The sequence below is a fragment of the Musa acuminata genome, chromosome BXJ3-2 (assembly GCF_036884655.1).
Source record: "Musa acuminata AAA Group cultivar baxijiao chromosome BXJ3-2, Cavendish_Baxijiao_AAA, whole genome shotgun sequence".
Lineage (NCBI taxonomy): Eukaryota > Viridiplantae > Streptophyta > Magnoliopsida > Zingiberales > Musaceae > Musa > Musa acuminata.
In genome coordinates, this window is record NC_088350.1 from 9,363,773 (window position 1) to 9,385,398 (window position 21,626).

The 21,626-nt window shown below is 38.5% G+C and overlaps 1 protein-coding gene across 1 annotated transcript in view; it reads left to right on the forward strand.

Moving 5' to 3' along the window:
* Window positions 1-21,626, forward strand: part of LOC135631225 (uncharacterized) — a 43,702-nt gene that overhangs the window by 10,920 nt on the left and 11,156 nt on the right. Inside the window, exons 4-14 of the mRNA XM_065138711.1 lie at window positions 4,716-4,786; window positions 4,863-4,962; window positions 5,059-5,157; window positions 10,032-10,158; window positions 10,447-10,580; window positions 10,674-10,733; window positions 10,968-11,203; window positions 11,818-12,244; window positions 13,598-13,921; window positions 14,040-14,642; window positions 14,764-14,937. Coding sequence (XP_064994783.1) covers window positions 4,716-4,786; window positions 4,863-4,962; window positions 5,059-5,157; window positions 10,032-10,158; window positions 10,447-10,580; window positions 10,674-10,733; window positions 10,968-11,203; window positions 11,818-12,244; window positions 13,598-13,921; window positions 14,040-14,642; window positions 14,764-14,937 — 2,355 coding nt within the window. The remainder of the gene's footprint in view (window positions 1-4,715; window positions 4,787-4,862; window positions 4,963-5,058; window positions 5,158-10,031; window positions 10,159-10,446; window positions 10,581-10,673; window positions 10,734-10,967; window positions 11,204-11,817; window positions 12,245-13,597; window positions 13,922-14,039; window positions 14,643-14,763; window positions 14,938-21,626) is intronic.

Genomic DNA, 21,626 nt, shown 5'->3' on the forward strand with positions numbered 1-21,626 from the left:
AACTTGAAACTCATAATCGAAGTCATTAAAATTAATTTCGAAATTCACAAAATATCATGAAATCAAAAGACAAGTTGCATTTCATTTGAAGAACTTCTTTTTGATAAATGTAGGGAGCATAATGAACGATCTTGATTTATAAAGAGCTTCATGTTATAATTATCAAGATCATGATTTTAATAATTATTCTATTTAGCAAAGAATCACAAAAGCACTTTATTTTTGCATAAGAAATCTCATTGTATGATGATTTATAAATTCTTTTTCTGCACATGAATCATAGGAGATATGTATGTGAAACAAATCTTTGCAAGCAAAGACACTATCATTCATATTTCAAGATGGAATTTATAAGCAGGAATCATTTCATCAAATCCATTTTAGAAAAATATTTTTCATAAGTGTATGAGAAAATCCGATTGTTAGGATACCAATTGTTAAGTGAATCCGAAAATGAAATTAGTACTTTCATGCATTCGGATAAGATTTTGCTATAGATTTTCACATATAATCATAGAAACATGGCAATCAAGTGATTTGATCATTCAATATAGTCCGAAAAATAATTTTAACTAGTTTAAGTATTCGGACACATTTTTGCCATAGTTTTTCAAATATACTCATGAGAATAACACATGCTTATCATTGGCTTAAAATCTCATGCATAAAATTGTTAATCAAAATATTTAATTTCATCATTATGCATTTCTTCAAATCAAACATGATCTTTAATCAAAATCGAGAAATAACAATGGAAATCAACGTAATACACATTATTACTTCTTAACCATGATTTCATATTTTCAATCACGATCATTTTATTTGTTTATCATAAAATATGCAATATTATCATTTTCGAAATTACTTAGTATGATCATAATAATTTTTCCCCTTTTTTTAAACATGTAATTTTTAAGAAAATTAATTCTAAACTAAAAGAGAAAAATACATCATGAAAGCATCAAGTAATTTCAAAATAAATTAGGGGGATTTCGATTACCTCATCATTGTAGGCTGTTAAGGCGTAGTTTGCCGCCTTGCTTTTGTTGACTTTCTCTTCTTCGGAGGAGCTCGATTCATCCCAATTTTTGTTCTTCTTCTTGCGTTTAAAGCAAGTAGTTTGATTCTTTTTGCTTTTTAATTTTCGTTTCATTTGTAGTTTAAGTTCACCATCACTTGAGCTTATGCTCGAGTGGTCTTCAAATGTTCTATGTCCCAAATCCTTCCTGTTCTTTGGAAGGTTGTTTTGTTCATCATTGTCCTCATCACTTGAGTCATCGCTCAAGTGGCATTCATTTGTCCAGAGTTCCAAATCCTTCCTGTTCTTTGGAAGGTGATTATGTTCAACATGTTCATCATGTGCATTGTGCACCATTTCATATGTCATCAATGAACCAATTAGTTCTTCAAGTGGTAAGTTGTTTAGGTTTTTAGCTTCTTGAATAGCAGTTACTTTTGAATCCCAAGTTTTAGAAAGTGAGCGCAAAACTTTGTTAACGAGTTCAAAATCCGAAAAGCTTTTACCAAGTGATTTTAAACCATTGACGACATCCGTAAAACGGGTGTACATGTCAACAACGGTTTCGCTTGGTTTCATATGAAAAAGCTCGAAATCATGCAGTAAAATATTAACTTTCGAGTCTTTGACTCTACTAGTTCCCTCGTGCGTGATTTCAAGAGTGCGCCAAATATCGAAAGCCGTTTCGCACAAAGAAACCCGATTGAACTCATTTTTGTCCAAAGCGCAAAATAAGGCATTCATAGCCTTTGCGTTTAAAGAAAAATACTTCTTCTCCAAATCCGACCATTCGTTCATCGGTTTGGAGGGAAGTTGAAAACCGTTTTCAACAATATTCCATAAATCCAGATTCAGAGAAATCAAGAAAACTCTCATTCGAGTTTTCCAATAAGTGTAGTCCAATCCGTTAAAGAACGGTGGACGAACAACCAATAAGCCCTCTTGAAGAGCCATTTCTCTCGGGTGTAAATCCGAAATGAGAAATACCCCGCTCTGATACCAATTGTTAGGATCGAGAGCACTAAGAGGGGGGGGTGAATTAGTGCAGCGGAAATTTTACAGCGATTAAAAACCAAAAGCTGCGTTCGTTCAATAATAAAAAAAAAATTATTATGATGCAAAAGCTAATTCTCAGTTTGTATCTAAGTGCAGTTTGCGTCTAAGCGCAGATTGCGTCTAAGCGCAGATTGCGTCTAAGCGCAGTTTGCGTCTAAACACAGTTTGCGTCTAAGCGCAGTTTGCGTCTAAACACAGTTTGCGTCTAAGCGCAGTTTTACGTCTAAGCGCAGTTTACGTCTAAACTCAGATTTACGTCTAAACGCAGTTTTACGTCTAAACTCAGATTTACGTCTAAATGCTGTTTTACGTCTAGATGCAGATTTACGTCTAAACTTTGAAACTCGTTTGTATACTCGCAGAAAGCAGTATGCAGTTGAAATCAAGACGTAAACGTGAACTGAGAACTGATGATTGTGAGAGGAAAGCCGATTTACGTCTAAATGCAGTTTTACGTCTAAATGTTGAAACTCGTTCGTAAAATTGTAGAGGACAGTTTGCAGTTATCAATAGGATCAAAATGTAAGTGTAAACTGCAAAGAAACTCTTTCGTAAAAGCACCGAAGACAGTTCTGCAGAATCAAACGTAAACGTAAACTGTAATGTACGAAAATACGAATTTACGTCTGAATGCAGATTCGGAAGAACAGCACTTAGAACTTGTTCGTGAAAGCGCAGAGAGCAGTAGTAATGGAGGAGGTTTGCAGTAATGATAAAGTGCTCAAAAATAAACGCAAACCAGAGATTTAGAGTGGTTCGGTCAGCCTTGACCTACTCCACTTTTGGCTTCCTCCTCCGACGAGGTTGCCGACGTCAACTAGGGGCCTTCCTTCAATAGGCGAAGGCCAAACTTCCCTTTTACAGTTTCTCTCCTTTTGACAGGCTCAGGAGACAACCTTTACAGACCTTTCTCTCCTCACTTTACAACTGAAAACTTGAAGAACAGAAGGAGGAGACTTAAAGGCTTTACAACACTTTTGAGCTCTTAGAATCACAGAAAAGATCAAGATTTCGGTGTAGGTCTGTATCTTTTCAGTGCTGAATGGGTGGGGTATTTATAGGCCCCAACCCAATTCAAATTTCGAGCTCAAAACGATCAAATCCCGGAATTCCGGGATCAGGCGGTTGCACCTCTTGACTGGAGAGGTGGCACCGCCTGGCAGAGCTCGAAGTCTGAGCTCAGGCGGTTGCACCTCTCGACTGGAGAGGTGGCACCGCCTGGCAGAGCTCGAAGACTGAGCTCGGACGGTTCCACCTTCTCTGTCAGGGGTGGTTGCACCTTCCTGCCAGAGCTCGAAGACCGAGCTCAGGCGGTGCATCTCCTGACCAGAGAAGTTTCTCTTCTCTGCCAGAGGTGATCGCCCCTTTCTGCCAGAGGTGGTTGCACCTCTTCTGCCAGAGGTGGTTGCACCTCTCTGCCAGAGCTCGAAGACTGAGCTTAGGCTGTGCATCTCCTGGCCAGAGAGGTCGTACTTCTCTTCCAGAGCTCGAAGACTGAGCTCGGTGATTGCATCACCAGGCAGAGCTCGAAACTTGAGCTCAGGCGGTGCTACCGCTTGACAGAGGAGGTTGCACCGCCCAGTCTCGCTTGGAGACTGAGCCCTGGGCGGTTGCACCGCCTGGCTGGAGCGGTTGCACCTCCCAGTCTCGCTGGGAGACTTAGCCTGGGCGGTGGCACCTCCCTGCCTGGGCGGTTGCACCTCCCACAGCTTCTTGGGTTCGAATGGGTTGAACCATTCGACCCAACTTGAGTTCTTCAGGGGCCCAATTGCCCCAGGATTAAGCTAATGGGATCACCTCCCATTTCTAACTTAATCACCGTGCTAACTACGATTAAATCTAAGACAATTTCTGCAGCTTTGCTTCGGTACGTCAATTGCTTTTTCCGGCGAGTTTCCGGCGAACTTCCGTCGATCATCCGATGAACCCTCGGTGATGCTTCTGCGGACTTCCGGCAAACTCCTGGACTTTGCGACGATCCACTTGGCGAGTTCCGACGAGCTTCGCTTGGCAAGCTTCTGGACTTCTCGGATCTGTTCCCGCAGAACCTCCGACGACCGTCCGTACTTCCGTCGAACTCTCGAACTCCCAACGTGATCATGAACTTGACTCCGGCGCAACTCCTGCTGCTTGTCTATCTTTCATCGTAGTTAATCCTGCACACTTAAAACAAAACTTCGATCGAGACAATTAATCCTAAGCAATTAACCAAGTTGTCCGGCATGTCATTGGTCCCTCGACGCTTCGTCTGATTCTTCGGCGCATCGTCCTCTCCTGCGGCCTATTGCCCAATCGGCCAGTTGACTCCGCAACTCCGATATCCTTGGCACAATACCCGCTCTACTTGGCCCGATGCCCGAGTCCACGGCCCGAAGCCTTCTGTCGATACGTCGACCGATCCACCGGCCCGACGTCCAATCTTCTGACATGTTCCTCCGGCACAACATGATTTTCCTGCTTTAATTGTCTCATCCTGATCAAAGCATCCTGCGTCACTCAAAACGCAGATTAAATCATAAACATATATCAAGTAGTTTCATCATCAAAATACGAGATTCAACAGATTTCCTGCTTGCACTTGCTTGTCTTTGAGTTATTCAAATTTGCATTATCTTCAAATTTGTTTTTCATGTCATTCTAGGGAATTAACAGGGCTAGATTGGAGCAAATGGAATTTCGGCTGAAAGAAGACATCTTGCGAGAAGCTGCACGGTATGCATATAAACATTATTCATCATTTTAAAGGAAGGTTCTGTGAGGTTTTCTTACTGAAAATTTGACATATCAGTTATGGGAATAAAATCCTTGTAACTGATGAACTGCCAGATGGCCAGATGGTGGACCAATGGGAACCAGTGATGCATAACTCTGTCAAAGCACCTTTAGAGGTACTTAAGTCGATGATAGTTGTATAGTTTGTTAAATGATCATAATTGTTTTCTTTGAAGCTCTTTATTTTTTCACATTTTTAATGTTCTGTCTAGGTGTATGAAGAGCTACAGGAAGAAGGATATCTTGTTAATTATGAGCGTATTCCTATTACAGATGAAAAATCCCCAAAAGAAGGAGATTTTGATGATTTGGTCAGATTTCTTATCTCTGTCAAATTATGAAGTTTTCCTCCTTTTTTTTTTTTCCTGATTTTGACTTTAGAAGTATTCAATATTTAAAATGGAGAAACTAGAACCAGAAAAGGAAAGAGCAAATATGTAGGTTGTAATATTGTCCAAAGAGACATTATTTCTACCATTAGAAAACACAGAAGCTCCAATCTAGTGCATCTGTCTAAGAAGATAGCTGCAGTTTCAGATTCTGACCGAAAAAGAAAGAGAAGGAAAGAAAAAAAGAAAGAGGAAAGAGAGAAGAGGACAGAGAGTGAGAGTGACAGAGGGGGAGAGAGAGAGAGAGAGAGAGAGAGAGAGAGAGAGAGACTGTGAGTAGTAGTCAATGAGGGGGATGGATGAGCAAAGAGAAGTTTGGAAAAGGAAGTGGACTTACCTCTTTCTTTCATGAGTGGTTGCTGGTTGCCAACTCTGTTCGATGCCAGCCCCATGGTCGGTAGTTTTGCCATGGACTTTTGCTTCAATTCTTAGGTTTCACTTGCTGCCTATGTATTGGGGCAAAGAAGTAAGAGATAATTCTCATATTTTTCTTTTGCTCTTATATAATATATAACTTTCTAATATACGTAATTAACATATATAACATTATAAAATAAGCTTATATAGCCAGCCTTAGCAGTACAGCATGGTCTCTTCTTTGAGACCAAGATGGCTAGGGTTCGAGTAATGTATACCTCTCTGCTAGTAAGGGTTATTAAACTGATGGGTGCCTTGTGCACTGGCATAAACTTATACTATTAACTATTAACTTGTAACTTACAACTAATATTATTAGCATATGTTAAATTATAACTGTCTTATATTATTTACTTACAACTTATGTATAACTAGTATGTTATTTATATGCAATATATTAAGTGTCAACATATATATATATATATATATATCGGATTATCAGTTGTGTTATCAACTGTCATGCATATAAATATAGTGACTATTGTAGGTTTCAAACTCGGTAGACTCTGATATGAATTGACCTAGTTGGGATTGAACGATGGCGATCTGATCCATCCCACAATATTGCAAAATTTATTGGGATCAAAGAAATTAACCAGAATGGTTTATTTTGGAAAAATCACATGACCCTGGTTGATTTCTAGGAAGCAGATCTTGAAAAAAGAAGGAAAAAGAGTAGAGCCGCAAGCTACAAAGAAAATAGAAAGAGAGGAGAGTTGAGTGGATGCCAGCTCTGAGAAGGAAATGAGTGAGAAGGCTGGACCTTAGTGGAACAGAGGAGAGAAGCATAGGAGGGCTTCCATGCTCTATCGTCACTATGCTTCATTTCTTTCATAATCGTCCATTTTCACCATTCTTGTTGCTTTCATAGCTTGCCTAAAGGTGGTCCTTCAGCCCCTATATATGCAGCCCCCAAACAAAATGGTTTAGGTGCAGCTTGAAGAATTAAGAGTTTTCCTTTTTATTTAATAACCTGATATTTGAGGTATAATATATGTTCTTTATGTATGTTTTAAAATTTTAAAAGTTTTTTATTTTTTAAGTTCTTTCTTTTTTAATAATTTTTAAATTTTTTAAATTTTGTTTTATTTCACTCTTATTGACCTTATCGTGCCTATACAATTGGTATCATGTTGGTAGATCCAAATCTCGATTCTAATTTCGTGACATACCATAGTGTATTGCAGCAAAACTTTGTTTTCAATAGGTGCTCGAGCGCTTGCATAGGTGCTCGGGTGAGGTGTGGCAAGGCCCAAGCACCTCGTAACAAGTTCAAGTGAGGTGATTCAATGAGGTGCCAACCAGGCATATGTGCCTTAGCCCAGGCGTTGGGCGACTCAGGCGTGCGCTCGAGCCAAATAAAGCATGCGTTTGATTGGGCTCTGATTGGGGTTCAATAAATTGGAATTAGTTAGCTCAACCAAACCAACTAATCAACAACTTGCTCACCCCCTCCCCCAATCGCACCCCTTCCTCCGCGCTCGACCAAGTGAAGACTCTAGTGAAAGAAACCCAACCATGAGCCTCATCCACTCTACGTTGTCGTCTGCAGCGAATTCCTTCAGCTTACACTGTTGACTGCGAGCCTCCTCTACCCTACCTCGTTGTGTGCAATGAAGCCTCTTTCATCCTCTGCTGTTGTGCACAACGTCTTCCTTCAGCTTATGTTGCCGATCGCGAGCCTCCTCTGCCCTACATCGCTATATGAAGTTTCATTTCTCCCCAATATGCAGCTTATGCTGTCAACTAGCTTCATTTCGCTGTCAATTGCCACCTTCCTTTGCCCTAAACACCACCATAGCCACATGAACCCTACTTGAGTAGGAGAACCCAACCTTCCTCCATCGTGCCTTGTTGTCTTCCTTGGTGCCATACTTCCTTGGTGCCATACCCCATAGCCTACCATCAACTGGTTACTTCTCCATTTAACCATCTCCTTTTTCTCAGTCTATAGGTAACAACAACAATTTTGTCGGAAGGTACCATCTAGCTTAGTTGGTAAAGACTTTAGTAGTTTATTATAAGATCGTGGGCTTAAATCTCACTTTTACCACTTACCTTTGCCAAAAAACAACAGTTTTGTTAAATGATCTCCTATTTCTTGTACTAGCTTGGGCACTTTGTTTAATGATCTCCTATTTCATGGACTTTGTTAAATTATTAGGAACTTATAAACACTTTTAGGTGGGTGCACTATTAGGAGTTAGAACATAACAATACACTGTTAGGTAGATAATAAGAACACCTTGCTTTGCTCACTCGGTATATATATTTTTAAATTATAAATAAATAATAGGTATATTTTTTTATATTTTAATATTCATGAGCGCTTCACTTCGCTCAAGCAAGTGTATGGGCAAGCACCTGGTGCCTCGGGCGTTTTGTCACCTTAGTGCCTTTTGGCACTAGCGTTTTTGAAAACACTAAGCCAAAGTTATCAACATTCAATTATTTTCTTTAATCTATTTTCTTTTATTAGCATCTTCTACTGTTGTTGCTATAAATAGTAAGCAAGGTTTGTACTACTGTCTGATGTGGCTTGGTATGCGTGTTGTTCATTGGTTGAACAACCTACCGGTACACAGACTAGTGTAACTGAGCCAAAGTTATCAACATTCAATTATTTTCTTTAATCTATTTTCTTTTAGTAGCATCTTCTATTGTTGTTGCGATAAATAGTAAGCAAGGTTTGTACTACTGTCTGATGTGGCTTGGTATGAGTGGTATTCATTGGTTCAACAACCTACTGATTCACAGAGTAGGGTAACTGGGTTGGATGCCCAATATAAGGCCTGTACCAGGCAGTTTATTTTATTTTTTATATTTTCTGTCTTTTCTTCAGGTTTTTTCGAAACATGAGAAGTACCAGCATATAGGCCACTTGGGAGACTGGTATGGACCAGTAGAGCTTCGGTCCAAGCCCTGACCAGTATGCTTCCAGTACATGAAATGATGAACCTGGCTAGTAGTCTTGCTTTATCTACAATACAAAACTTGTTGATCTTGTAATGATTTGTGTTCTGATGACTGATTATCAGACTGCTAATAATTTGATGAGGTTCCTAGTCAATAATGCATAATTCCAAGTTTTTTTTCTTTCTACTTATTAATGGATTTATAGAAGGGTAGACCTTAGTTTCCAACACACCTCCAGATCAGTAGCCTTAAGCTGATTCCAATCTGCGTAACCTCGTCTCAAAGTTCTTTGAATCTTCTTCTTGGTGTGTTTTCTAAAGTTTCTTCCCATTTTTTGGTTGTTTAGAACTTCTGACACTCTTTACACGCCACAATGTTATGAAGATCACTTTCTAATGAAGTGTATTTGACAAAATAATTGAACTTGTTGTGGCCCTACATTTGTGATCCATTTGATTCTTCTGAATTTATTAACCAAGATTTCAAATACTGCTGTCATTTTGCTCCATGTGATTCTATCGGGTAACAAACCTAGGCAATTTTTCCTATAATCATGTTGTCAAGTACCATGAATGACTGATTCCTGTCATCTTATCAGAAAGTATGCTTTTGCTGAATTATGGATTCAGCAGTGTACAAATTAGTTTGGGCTAGATGAAGTGCATGGTTCTCAACCCCAGCACATTGGGGACTGTGCCCTGATAAACAGGATGCTGTCTGATAACTTGTAGCCCTACTATTTTACCTTTCTTTCAGAAAGGTACCTGTCTTTCCTATCATAGCCAAATTCTACAGGTTCAAGTAGTGCATTATGAGGAGACCTTGGAGTTTATGCAATAGTTGTAACTGGAAGCTTTGAGAAAAATGATGCAATAGTTTTAGCATCATTGAATGGATGCTTATGGATCAGCTGCCTAATCCTCTGGGGCAATTTTCTTTTAATTGGCTAAGATCAGGAATTGTTTCCTTATTGCCAAATGTGATGTTAATGGACATATCTTGATTTGTAAAAGTTGGTGGAGAAGATAACATGGCATTGATGCAGCAGAAGTAAAAAAATGCAGTAAACTTAGGTCACTGCTCGCCTGCATTAACTGGAGATAATATATAAATGGTTGTGGTCATTTTATGCACTCATTTTGAGTTTCTATAAACTGAACTGATAGTCTAGTTTCTAAATATTAGTATTAGTACTCAACAGAATATTACTGGACCAGTATGTATAGGTCGATAAGTATGGTATGTCATGGTTCACCTATAAAAACTGCTAAAATTTTGCTTAATATGTTCAATATAGATAGTTGTAAATTGCATACTATTATACGAGCACATGGTTGGACCAGTATAGTGTGGTTGGTAAACCATGATAACTGAAATATTGTTGATAATAAGCAACAAATTTGATGGCTTTGGAAATATGTAGCAGCCTTATAGTTGTGAAAATTGCCAATTACTTATGACAGGTGCATACAATCTCTCAAGTCAATTTAGACACAGAAATAGTTTTTAACTGTCAGATGGGGCGAGGACGAACAACGACTGGTATGGTGATAGCTACTCTGGTATATCTCAACCGAATAGGGGCATCAGGTAAGTTTCTATTTGTTTCTGAAATTTCTTAAGAACCTTTCAGGCTATTCATAACATGTCAAACCATCATACAGTATGTTTTGATTATATGGACAGCCTGATATCTAGAAGTTTTCTTGAAGAATTTGTCAAGTTGTTTTTGCAAATCTTTGTTAACTACTACCAACTTATTGCCTAGGGCAGATTACTTCCTTTCCTTGTTAATCATGATCTTTAACTATTTCTTGTTTTGACAGTTCATCTTAGTTTCTGAATAGAAGTTGTGTATAACTTATTTTTAACAAATAGGTATTCCACGGACTACTTCAATTGGAAAAGTCTTTGCTTCTGATGGTGATGTTACTGACTATCAACCAAACTCTGAAGAATCAATAAGGAGAGGTGAATATACTGTAATAAGAAGTTTAATTCGTGTCCTAGAGGTAAAATCTTTTATGCCTATTCCATTAGTTTATTAATTAGATAGCTTGATCATCGAAAACATTATATTAAAGTGGCTTGTGGCTTTCTTGCAGGGTGGTGCAGAAGCCAAAAAGCAAGTGGATAAAGTCATCGACAAATGTGATTCTATGCAGGTGTATTTTAGCTTGAGATATGCAAAATTTCTATTTGTCTTCAACACACACACACACGCACACACACACACACACACACACACACACACACACACACACATATATATACTTTTGAACTAGTATCTGGATTTAAACTTGGAGCTAACATGTTTCTATCATCTGTGATCATAGTTTTTCTTAACGATAGTGTAATTGGCATAGTATTCAGAATTTACTCAATTTTTTGTTCAACAGAACCTAAGAGAAGCTATTGCTACATATCGCAATAGCATTCTTCGCCAACCAGATGAGATGAAGAGGGAGGCATTGCTTTCATTTTTTGTTGAATATTTGGAACGCTACTACTTCCTCATCTGCTTTGCTGTCTACGTCCACACAGAGAGAGCTGCTCTTCATTCGGTTTCATCTGATCAAATAAGTTTTTCTGAGTGGATGAGGGCAAGGCCTGAACTTTATAGTATACTTCGCCGGTAATTTTTAGTGATAAGTTTAGTATTTTATTTTATAGTATTTCTAGTTCGGTTTTATTTGACTAACTGAACAAGTTCATCTATTATTCTTGTGCCTGTAAATAATTGTTCATTCTACTCATGATTGTTAATATCTAATAACAAACATTGTTAACAGATTTTTCTTTTATTTTTCATCTGAGTTTGGCCCTTACATTTGCTCTGGGCATTTTCTTCGCCGCTTCTTAACCTTGAAAGACGAGCCCACTTTATTTCTAAATAAGCTTCCATTCATTTGATCACTAATGAAGGTAATGCTAAGTTGATTGTTTTCCAAAATGGAAGGGATGTTATGTTGTCTTCGTTAATTATTTACTGCATATTATACCTGTTTGTGCCACTGTGAGAAACAAGGAAATTTCATTTCCTACTTGCAATAATTGTTCTTCAGTAAAGTTTGAATTTGAGAGAAATGTCTACTTTATCAGTTTGGTGATTGGTAACATGTGAACTTGTTGATTGGTCCATATTTAACCTTGAAAGAATCATTTTAATTTGGATGAATAAATTACTGCAATAATCATGTTTTTACATATTTTTTTTCATTTATTATGATACAATTGGTACTTTTACAGGTTGCTACGGAGAGACCCAATGGGTGCTCTTGGCTATTCAAGCTTGAAGCCTTCTTTAACAAAGATTTCTGAATCTACTGATCACAGTCCATATGACGTGGGTGTGGTTGCTGCTATGAGGAATGGTGAAGTTCTCGGAAGTCAGACAGTTTTAAAAAGCGATCACTGTCCTGGTTGCCAGAATCTTAGTTTGCCGGAAAGAGTGGATGGTGCACCTAATTTTCGGGAAGCTACTGGGTTTCCAGTTTATGGTGTTGCGAATCCCACAGTCGATGGTATTCGAGTCGTTGTTCAGCGAATCAGAAGTAAGGGCGGATGGTCAGTTTTATGGCATAATATGCGAGAAGAGCCAGTTATCTATATAAATGGGAGGCCTTTTGTGTTGCGTGAGGTGGAAAGGCCATACAAAAACATGCTGGAGTACACAGTAATTTCTTTTCTTTGATAGACATCTGCAATTCTACACACTTCCAATCCATATGTTCGGCAATAAAATTCTTGAGTAGTGATTGCTGACTTTACAATTAGAAAGTTTGATAGATTTGTGTAACCTTCACCCTTCTTTGATTACAACAATATCTACAGGCTAGATCCAAAGTGCCAGTTGCAAGGATCCTTTCCATTGTTCAGCTCTATACTAGGACATTTCTCATGTTCGATTGCCTGAGGGCTTGCAGAATTGAATTAGCAAGGAGTAAAACCATAAACAAATTTCTTTTTCAAAAACATAATAATCATAAAATATGAAAATTTACTAGTAAATTTAAGATAGTTAAAAAATTGTATTTGCATATCTGATTTTAAATGTATGATAGGGCACTACTATTTAGTAGGGGTAAATCACTCCTGAAATTTTCTAGGGTTGGTTCATTCTCTCACGACATTGGTGTCTGGGATCCACAAATATGTGCACTGTGCATCATATTTATGTTTATGTGAGAGAATCACCTATGAAAATCATTGAGGAGTCATTCACTCCTGCCAAATAGTGTTTTCGAATGTCATAATGCTAAAACATAAATCAATAAAATAGATCCTTTAAAGGAAATCATACTAATCTTGTAACTTCAAAAGTCAAAGGTGTTCCATAACTCTGCCTTCCCCTGGGAATGACTGATGAAAGGTTAGAGGTTTTCTAACCTCTTTGTCTTCACTTTCCTATTCTCATATCTTCTCGTGCAGCTAATCTTAATTTTCCTACTTGAGTTTCCAGTTCAATTGGTATAAACCTGGATTAGTAAATTTTATGTTGATTTTGACCAGTTCAATTTGTATCAACCTGGATTAATCAATTTTATATTAATTTTGATCAAGTTATATTGATTCCAGTTGTTGGGATGAGAAATCTATTGATTTTGAGCAAGCCATTCTGGATTACTGAGTCACATTGAGCTGTCAAATCGCATTTTATTGTTTTAGAAGTCTTCTTGAATCTTCCTCTCTTTGGACCACCAATCTTAATTAACTCATTTCTCTTAATAGGTTTATTTGTAGATCTTCTTTGGACCTGTCAAACTACCTTTAGTTTTTCTGTCAATTTATCCTCAGTTGGGATTAACCTGATTATTCACAAACTCAATTTTTCTTATGTATCTTCTGTTGCATCCCCACATATCCATCTCACTCTCACCAACACTAACTTTTTTTGGGTTCACTTTGTGTAATAAAATTACTTAATGCTTTATTCCATGTGTGGTGTCTAGTCTTTTGATTCTCTTTAATGTGTAAAAAACAAAATATATTTTTTCTTGACTGTTGATATCAAGTTTTGGTTTGTCAGGGAATTGATCGTGAGAGGGTTGAGAGAATGGAAGCTCGGTTAAAGGAGGATATTCTTCGGGAGGCAGAGTTTTATGGTGGTACAATTATGGTGATTCATGAGACAGATGATGGGCAAATATTTGATGCATGGGAACATATAGATGCTGAATCTATTCAAACTCCATTGGATGTCTACAAACATTTAGAAGCCGAAGGTCTTCCCATTAAATATGCACGTGTGCCGATTACTGACGGTAAAGCTCCTAAAAGTTCAGATTTTGACGAAATAGCATCAAACATTGCTTCAGCACCCAAGGATACAGCTTTTGTGTTTAATTGCCAGGTACATATTTCTTGTAATTGCTTGGATCTCCTTTCTTTTTAGAGTTTGTACTAGATTCTGTTACATAAATAAATTTATAAATTCATGGAGATATTTCAATAATTTTGTCACGTTACAGATGGGCCGCGGCAGGACAACGACGGGAACTGTAATTGCATGCCTCGTGAAGCTTCGCATTGATCATGGAAAACCTATTAAAATGCAGCAAGATGACACGTACCACGAGCACTTGGACATTGGCTCCTCAAGTGGTGAAGAATCCATAGGTGATAACGGACCACCTATTTCAGATCTTCTGAAATCTGTGGATGGAAAAGAACCACGTTGTACTTTTGGAATTGATGACATCCTTCTATTAAGGAAGATAACAAGATTATTTGACAATGGAATTGAGTGCAGGGAGGTTTTGGATGCTATTATTGACAGATGTTCAGCTTTGCAGAATATACGTCAAGCAGTGCTACAGTACAGGAAGGTTATCAATCAACAGCATGTGGAGCCAAGAGTAAAGAGGGTTGCGCTAAATCGTGGTGCTGAGTATTTGGAACGTTACTTCAAGTTGATTGCTTTCTCAGCATATCTTGGAAGTGAAGCATTTGATGGTTTCTGTGGGCAAGGTGAAACTAAGATCTTGTTCAAAACTTGGCTGCACAGGAGGCCAGAGATCCAGACAATGAAATGGAGCATCAGATTACGACCTGGGCGGTTTTTCACTGTTCCTGTAAATTTCTTTATCTAACTTGATGATGTTGGAAAATGCATGTTTGTCTGCGCATGTTAAATTTCTTTTCTTCTGGTTATCCATTGTCTGATTAAAAAGTTATGATATCTGTTGTGTCTAGGATGATTCAAAAGCATTTTATGAAGCTCAGGATGGTGATGTGGTGATGGATGCAGTAGTCAAGTCTCGCAATGGGTCTGTCTTGGGAAAAGGTTCCATACTTAAAATGTACTTCTTTCCTGGACAAAGAACTTCAAGCTGCATGCAGTTTAAGGGTACACCACATATATATAAGGTATATTTTACTGGTCTAAATTGATGTAGTTAGTTCACTAAGCAGTTGTTTTAGCAAGTGCATAAGCTACTCCTATTTTGCTGTTGAAATTAGTTGTTGATAGTTTAGAAATATAAGTTAAATGTTGCCAAGGAATTTCAGTGTGGATAACTGGAGGTGTGTTGTCCAAAATATCAATTTTCAAGCTTGCCAAATTTTACTCCATGTTACTCAGAGCTATATTATAGTATTTGTTAGGTTGCTCATATTCACGGTTTGCTGGTTTGTCTTATTTATCTATATCTTCACCTGTTGGGTTGGTTTATATCACTATGGCTCACCTTTATTATAAATAAATCATTCAGAAACTCAAGATAAGTTATAGGCTGCTTTGTTTCAGACAATTGCATTAAAGCCTCCTATTTGCTTTATAAAGGTCATGAACTTTCAGTGGAACATCATATAAGTAGTAGTCTGATGTAGACTTAGATTCTCACCGAGCTGGTAGTTGGTTTATCAAACTCATTTACTTGTCTCCCTTTTTTTCCTCTTATATTTTTGAGACCACCCTACTTTCTTGCCCTGTACTTAAAAAATTATATGCTGGCTTTGACATTTTAATCGATTTTAGTTGAAATAAATAAATCCTGTTGTGCAGGTTAGCATGATTATCGTCAGCATAATTAGCAATTTTCACAAGGATGGAATTGGGATCGGGATCGACAAGTGGAAACATGATTAATATGCTCCAATAAGCATATATTTATTCAATTTGGCTGTAACTGGTGGAGTCTCATGGAAAAGTACAACATCGTCTAAAATCTTAAATAGTTCTATAAAAACTGCTCCAAGAATCACAATTTTCAATGACTTGCAATTTTTTGGGGGAACTTCCCAATACTTCACCATGTTCTTTGTTATGAACCTTGCAGCCTTTCTTGAGTAGTTTGAAAACCAATTAGTGACCACCAAGTTCAAACAAAACCCTCAGCTTTGGCAAGCTCTTCCAAGGTCTCTCTAGTATTGGCCAAGGGCCGAAAAGCCCCATAGTTTTCTACTCTCACCTTGTTGTGTCCTTTTGTCCTCCAATCTCCCCTCTCACCTCTAGATCCTCTCTTTCTCTTCTCTTCTTCATCTCCTTTTCCGTCTTTGTTTTCATCGTCAAAAATTTGATGCTACTATAACCCTAATTGTTGGATGATAAGATTCCAAGTGAGAATCATTTACAATCACTTTGTATTTCTGGAATAGGTTGACTTTTTCCAATATTGGCCATCCTGATAAGTTCTGACAAATCCAATCAATCCCAGGCAATTTCATCAATGATTTGGTTAAATTCTTGGATCAAAAGGAGTCTGTCCGAATTAGAATCGGTCGATTTAGAGAACCATGACATGAATGGTGGCATATTCTCAAATTTTGGTTTTCAATCATTATGCTGGTATCTATGATCAATGTTTATAAAAGGTAGAGGCATTAACCAACTGAGCTTCAAGAGAGATGCGGCATACCTTTACATGTTTTATATTAGGCATGAATCTAAAATGCATTTATTCCATAATAAAAATAAATTTAAAAGAGAGATGAGGCATAAATCTAAGAGAGATGAGGCATACCTTTGATACCACCTTGCTCTGGAGAGTATGTTTAGAATTTTCTCCTTTTGTATAGCCTTTTTTTGACCCGTACCGAGAACTCTTTTCAAACTTCTGTTGCTTTTCAACTTTTAAAACCAACTTGCTCACATCATTTAAAGACCAATATGGCTGGAGTTGAACCACTTTAGCAATATTATATTTCAGACTTCATAAGTATCTTGCAATGATTTGGTCTTCTGTTTCCACAAGCTTTCCTTTTAACATGAGATTATCAAACTTTGCTGTGTACTCTTCCGCACCATGATCTTTTTGCTTGAAATCATGGATTTTGAGAAAGATCTCTTACCTATAGTTGTTAGGTAAGTATTTTCTCTTCAACTCCCTTTTCATTTTCTCCCATGTCACGAACTTACTCTTCCCCTCATGTTCTCTTTGCTTCTTTAGATTTTCCCACCAAAAAGATACATTCCGTCTGAGTTTAAGTGCCACAAACTTTACCTTTTGTTCTAGTGGTTCATGAAAATCAAATATTCTTTCCATTGTATTAAGCCAATCAATAAAGTCATCAACATTGATTTTACCTTTAAACTCCGGAATATCCAATCTTGGGTTGTATTTGTTTTGCCACTCGTCATGGACTCCATGCCTTGCCCGAAATCTTTCCAACTCCCTTGAGTGAGGAGGTGTATCATCATCAGAAACATACTTTTGGGCATCATTGTCATGCTGGTTGTTTCTACTTCGAAGTTCTTCAATGATTTCATTTTTTTCTTGTAGACTATGTAGCAATCTTCGTAGCTGTAGCCTCAAGGACTCAACATCATCTTCACGGCCGCTACCTTCACCAATTACATCTTTTCTATTCTGTCTTGCTATGATCTCTAACGTTTAGCACTGATACCAAACTGATACCGGGGTATTACGGAATGGATTTTGAAAGAAAGCCGATAGTACAGTTATAATTGCTGGAATAAGTTCTTCGAATTGAAAATAAATGAACTCACGATAATACTTTAATAAAATTGAAAAATAGCTCACCACCGAGTTTAAAATCACAAAGGGATACAGAAAGTTCACCACCCCAAGGAAAATAAACAAGGATACAGAACTGAAAATAAAAGACTCATCACTTAAGGAAGCATCCAAGAGATACAAAGTTTAAGAGAGAACTCCAAGAGAGTTTTTGCCAATATCATTAGTTTGTAAACTCCTTTCTAACCCTAAAATACCAAAATAAATACTAGTGCATGAAATAACCCTTCATGCATAGGGAATTACGAAATTAAGTGTTTTATAACTGGTAACTAACCCTTTTAATGTATTCTTTGGTCAAGAAGAAAAACACCTTGAAATAGCTTTAACTTCGTCTAAGGAATATGCTCATGAGCTGTCATATTTGAGTGGGCTGGGTTAAAGGCTATGAGACAACATTGTGGGCTATAGAGAATACTATAGGTTCAGTAAGATCCACACGAGTTAATTGTAGCAAATTAGGCACTCCTGTATTATTGTTTTAACTTGTCAATGACTCTTGACTCTAGTGTAGGGTCGATTAAGTTGTGTTGATCTTCGTGGTTTCCTATGGATCCCCTAGATGAAGGAAAAGATCTTCCCTATCCTACACCAGTCCCTCTAGCATCTATGCCGACTAAATTGCATGGATGCTTATTGGAACTTTAATGACTATTGCCTCATAGACTTTAAAGTTTCTAGGCATTTCCTTCATCAAAATTTGTCCATCGATTCCTCTTCTACTTAGTTGTTGCCTTTAAGTAGGTTCGCATTACTTCTACTTTCAATTGATATTCTGTTGGGAAATGAAACGAACAATCTACTCTTGGTAGAATCGATCACCATTGGTGATGATTTGACAACTATTGTCTATCGCTAAGTCTCTTTGAATGGTATTTGAAAATGTGCAGAGTTCCTTTGCCAGATAAATAAGAGAATTGAGATACTCAGTTTCGTCCATTCTCTTATAAGTTGAGAAGGCAAATATTACTTGACTTTACTTGTCTCCTCGAGGGTTGTACGTTATGCATCAAGCTTGTTACTAGCCTTCACTTGCTCTTTCCTCACACTTCTAAAGCACCCGAAGTATATGCACTTCTTGCGCTGAGTTAGCTACTGTAATTTGCCCTCTCATTGCCATCAAACTTCAAGAATGCAAGAAGTGCTTGAAAAGAGCAAAATTTTGCCTCGACTAAAGCAAGTCTCTATTAGTTTTGATTGCTTCTAGGATTGTATCGGCTTCTTCATCATTTGTGTCGCTTACTCCTTTAAGAAGAAATGGTACAATACCACGTATTTCCTACTTTGTTTCTTGGTCGAGCACCCTTGTATCAACTCGAAGTCCCTTATTTTTGTCTATCTTGGCGGGAAGCCTATCAACACTAGTCTTACGAAGTTCCTTGTCTTCTACACTTTTGCATTGTCTTGGTACTTGGAGTTTACCTTTGTATTCTCTACCTCCTCGGCCCCTTCTACGATCATATGCTCTCCCTCCATGAGAGCAAGGGATCGATGACTCTACGGAAGTCTTGCCTCTCTAGTATTATGGCGTTGCCATGCTCACGACCCTATTATTCGTCACCTTGCGTCTACTCCCTTTCTTTGCAATCGGTAGATTCGCCTCTACGATACTGTGCACTCCTCTAAGTCTACCTCTATCCTAACCGATGCATGTTTTGGGTAGCTAAGTCTCTCTGGACTTATTGTTGCTTCCTCATCCCTTTCGACCACTTGCATTAACATCTTTATGTTCTCCAAATAGTTCCCCTTGGTCGATGAAAAGACAAACCGTAACTCTCATGCATGGCCTCCGTTATTATGTTGCAGGGCCCACGTCGATTTTGTTCTCCTTTGTATCCTTGGTAGTAACATTCGCTTGCTTAGCCTTGTCCTTCGACTTGTTGAGCTCCCTCGATCGAATATGAGCTCTAAAGCAATCCAACTCTCCAATCACTCCGTTTATACCTTTGTATGATCAAGTCCTCCCATGGGATTGATTGGTACTTGCACTTGGAATCTCCTTCAATGATACATAGCTCTTATATATTGATGACCAAGGCTTTTATCCGATGCAAAATTCGGTGCACCTATGGAAGACCTACTTCTGTGGTACCATGACATTCACCCCTTGAATCTATAGCCCTTTTTGCTGACGTGTTGCTCACCGAAGTGGAACTCGCAGTAGCTCTTGATCATACCTTTATATGATCAAGTCCCACGCAAGGCTTCTTGCAGGGTCCCCGCTACCTTCGATTATGTTCACTCCTTTGGTATCAACCTTCATCTACCCATTCTCGGGTCATACACGGATGAAACGCAGCTCTAGGACAGTCCATCACCTAGCAACTCTCGAAGTCCAACTTTGTTGAAATTTAGGTGTCATTGTTTAGATCCTGGGCCCTTGTCCCCAGCACAATCTCTGCTATACATAGCTTCCTTTGTGGTAACACGAATGGCAATACTACGACATATTCTTCAGGAGTACCCACCTCTGTGTCCTCTTGTCCCGTGCCAATGCCTTTTCACCCTAACTTTGCCTTCGCATGTTGAGTCGCTTTAGTCCCTTCATCAATTGCTTCGTCGAGGTAAGGTGCATGTGGCTCGAAGCTCCTTTCGACTTTGGCATCATTCAAGATAAGTTCACTCCATCAGAACGAAGGACCTATAGAATGACATGATCTCACTTTTGCCTCTACAAGAGTTCATGTTCTTGGCCTCTATCCAAGGAAAGCTTCGTACCTTCGCTTTATGTTTTGCTTTCTATGTCGACGCCCTTCATGTAGCTTGGGCACTTCACCAAGTTCCACATAAGTTGTTTCATCCCTCGGTTTGTATTTAGTTGATAGTGGTCCTCGCGCCCACTATTCCATGGGTCAGCCCTTCGTTAAGTTCGATCTCCACATCGACTCTAATTGTGCCTTAATTTGGTGTTGCCTTGGGTTGCTGCTCCACTTAATCTCACAATGCGTCTACCAACACATTATCTCGTGCGACATTATGTGTTGACTCCTCACCGTTCGCTCGGTCCATTAAGCTTTATGGAGCCATCATCTTGAGGTATGCCCTTCACATGTGCGGTCCATTGCACATGAGTCTATCTCTAGATAATTATGACTTATCCCTCTTGAATTTCTGTCTCGTTGGAACAACTTTTCTCTTTGCATTCTTCCCCGTAGAAGTTTCGGAGACCACCATCCCCTTGGATTACTTCACCTTGTTGAAACAAATTGTGCACTGTTCCGCCACTGCTACTACACTGGCTAGATTGTGATTCCTCACCAATATAGCCCCTATTGTGCCTCTCAAGGCCCAGCAACATATTGAACCTACTACACACTTCAATCTCCTACAGATGTATCCTTTCCATGCCGAAGAAAAAGTTTCATACTCTATGACGTTAAGTTTTGATCACCTTGGGATGGCCATGGACAGTCTATCGTTCGCATATAAGCTTTTGCATAAGTACCGAATTCTTCGAGTTAGGAATTCTTCTCACCTCTATGAGCTTTGCATAACTCTTTCAGTCACGAGCAACCCATCTCTCCTTCCACGGTCTCATCCTTTGCCAAGTGCCCCTGCTTGCCTTGAGCATCGTGAAGTTTTGTTGCCAACATCGAGCCATAGCTCGAACTCAGCCATTCGAACTTTTATGTGTAATGTGTTCTTTCCAACTCGCTTGTTCTCGTGGTGCCTCTCGCGGTAGCATTAGCCATTCCTTTGAATGCCAATCTTAGATGCCTACTCCTGGTACTAGGGGTGATATAGAATGAATTTTGAAAGAAAAGTCGGTAGCACAATTGTACTTTTCTTCGTGAGTTCATTTGTTTCTTTTGAAAGAAAACGAATGAACTCACGAAGAAAAGTCAACAGTACACTCGTATTTGTTAGAATGAGTTTTCCAGACAGAAAAGGAGCGAACTCACGAAACAACTTTGATAAAAACGAAAAAATAGCTTACCACCAAGTTTAAAATCACAAAGGGATACATAAAGATCACCACCCTAAGGATAATAAACAAGGATACAGAACTGAAAGCAAAAAACTCACTACTCAAGGACGTATCCAAGAGATATAGAGTTGAAGAGAGCACCCCAAGAGAGC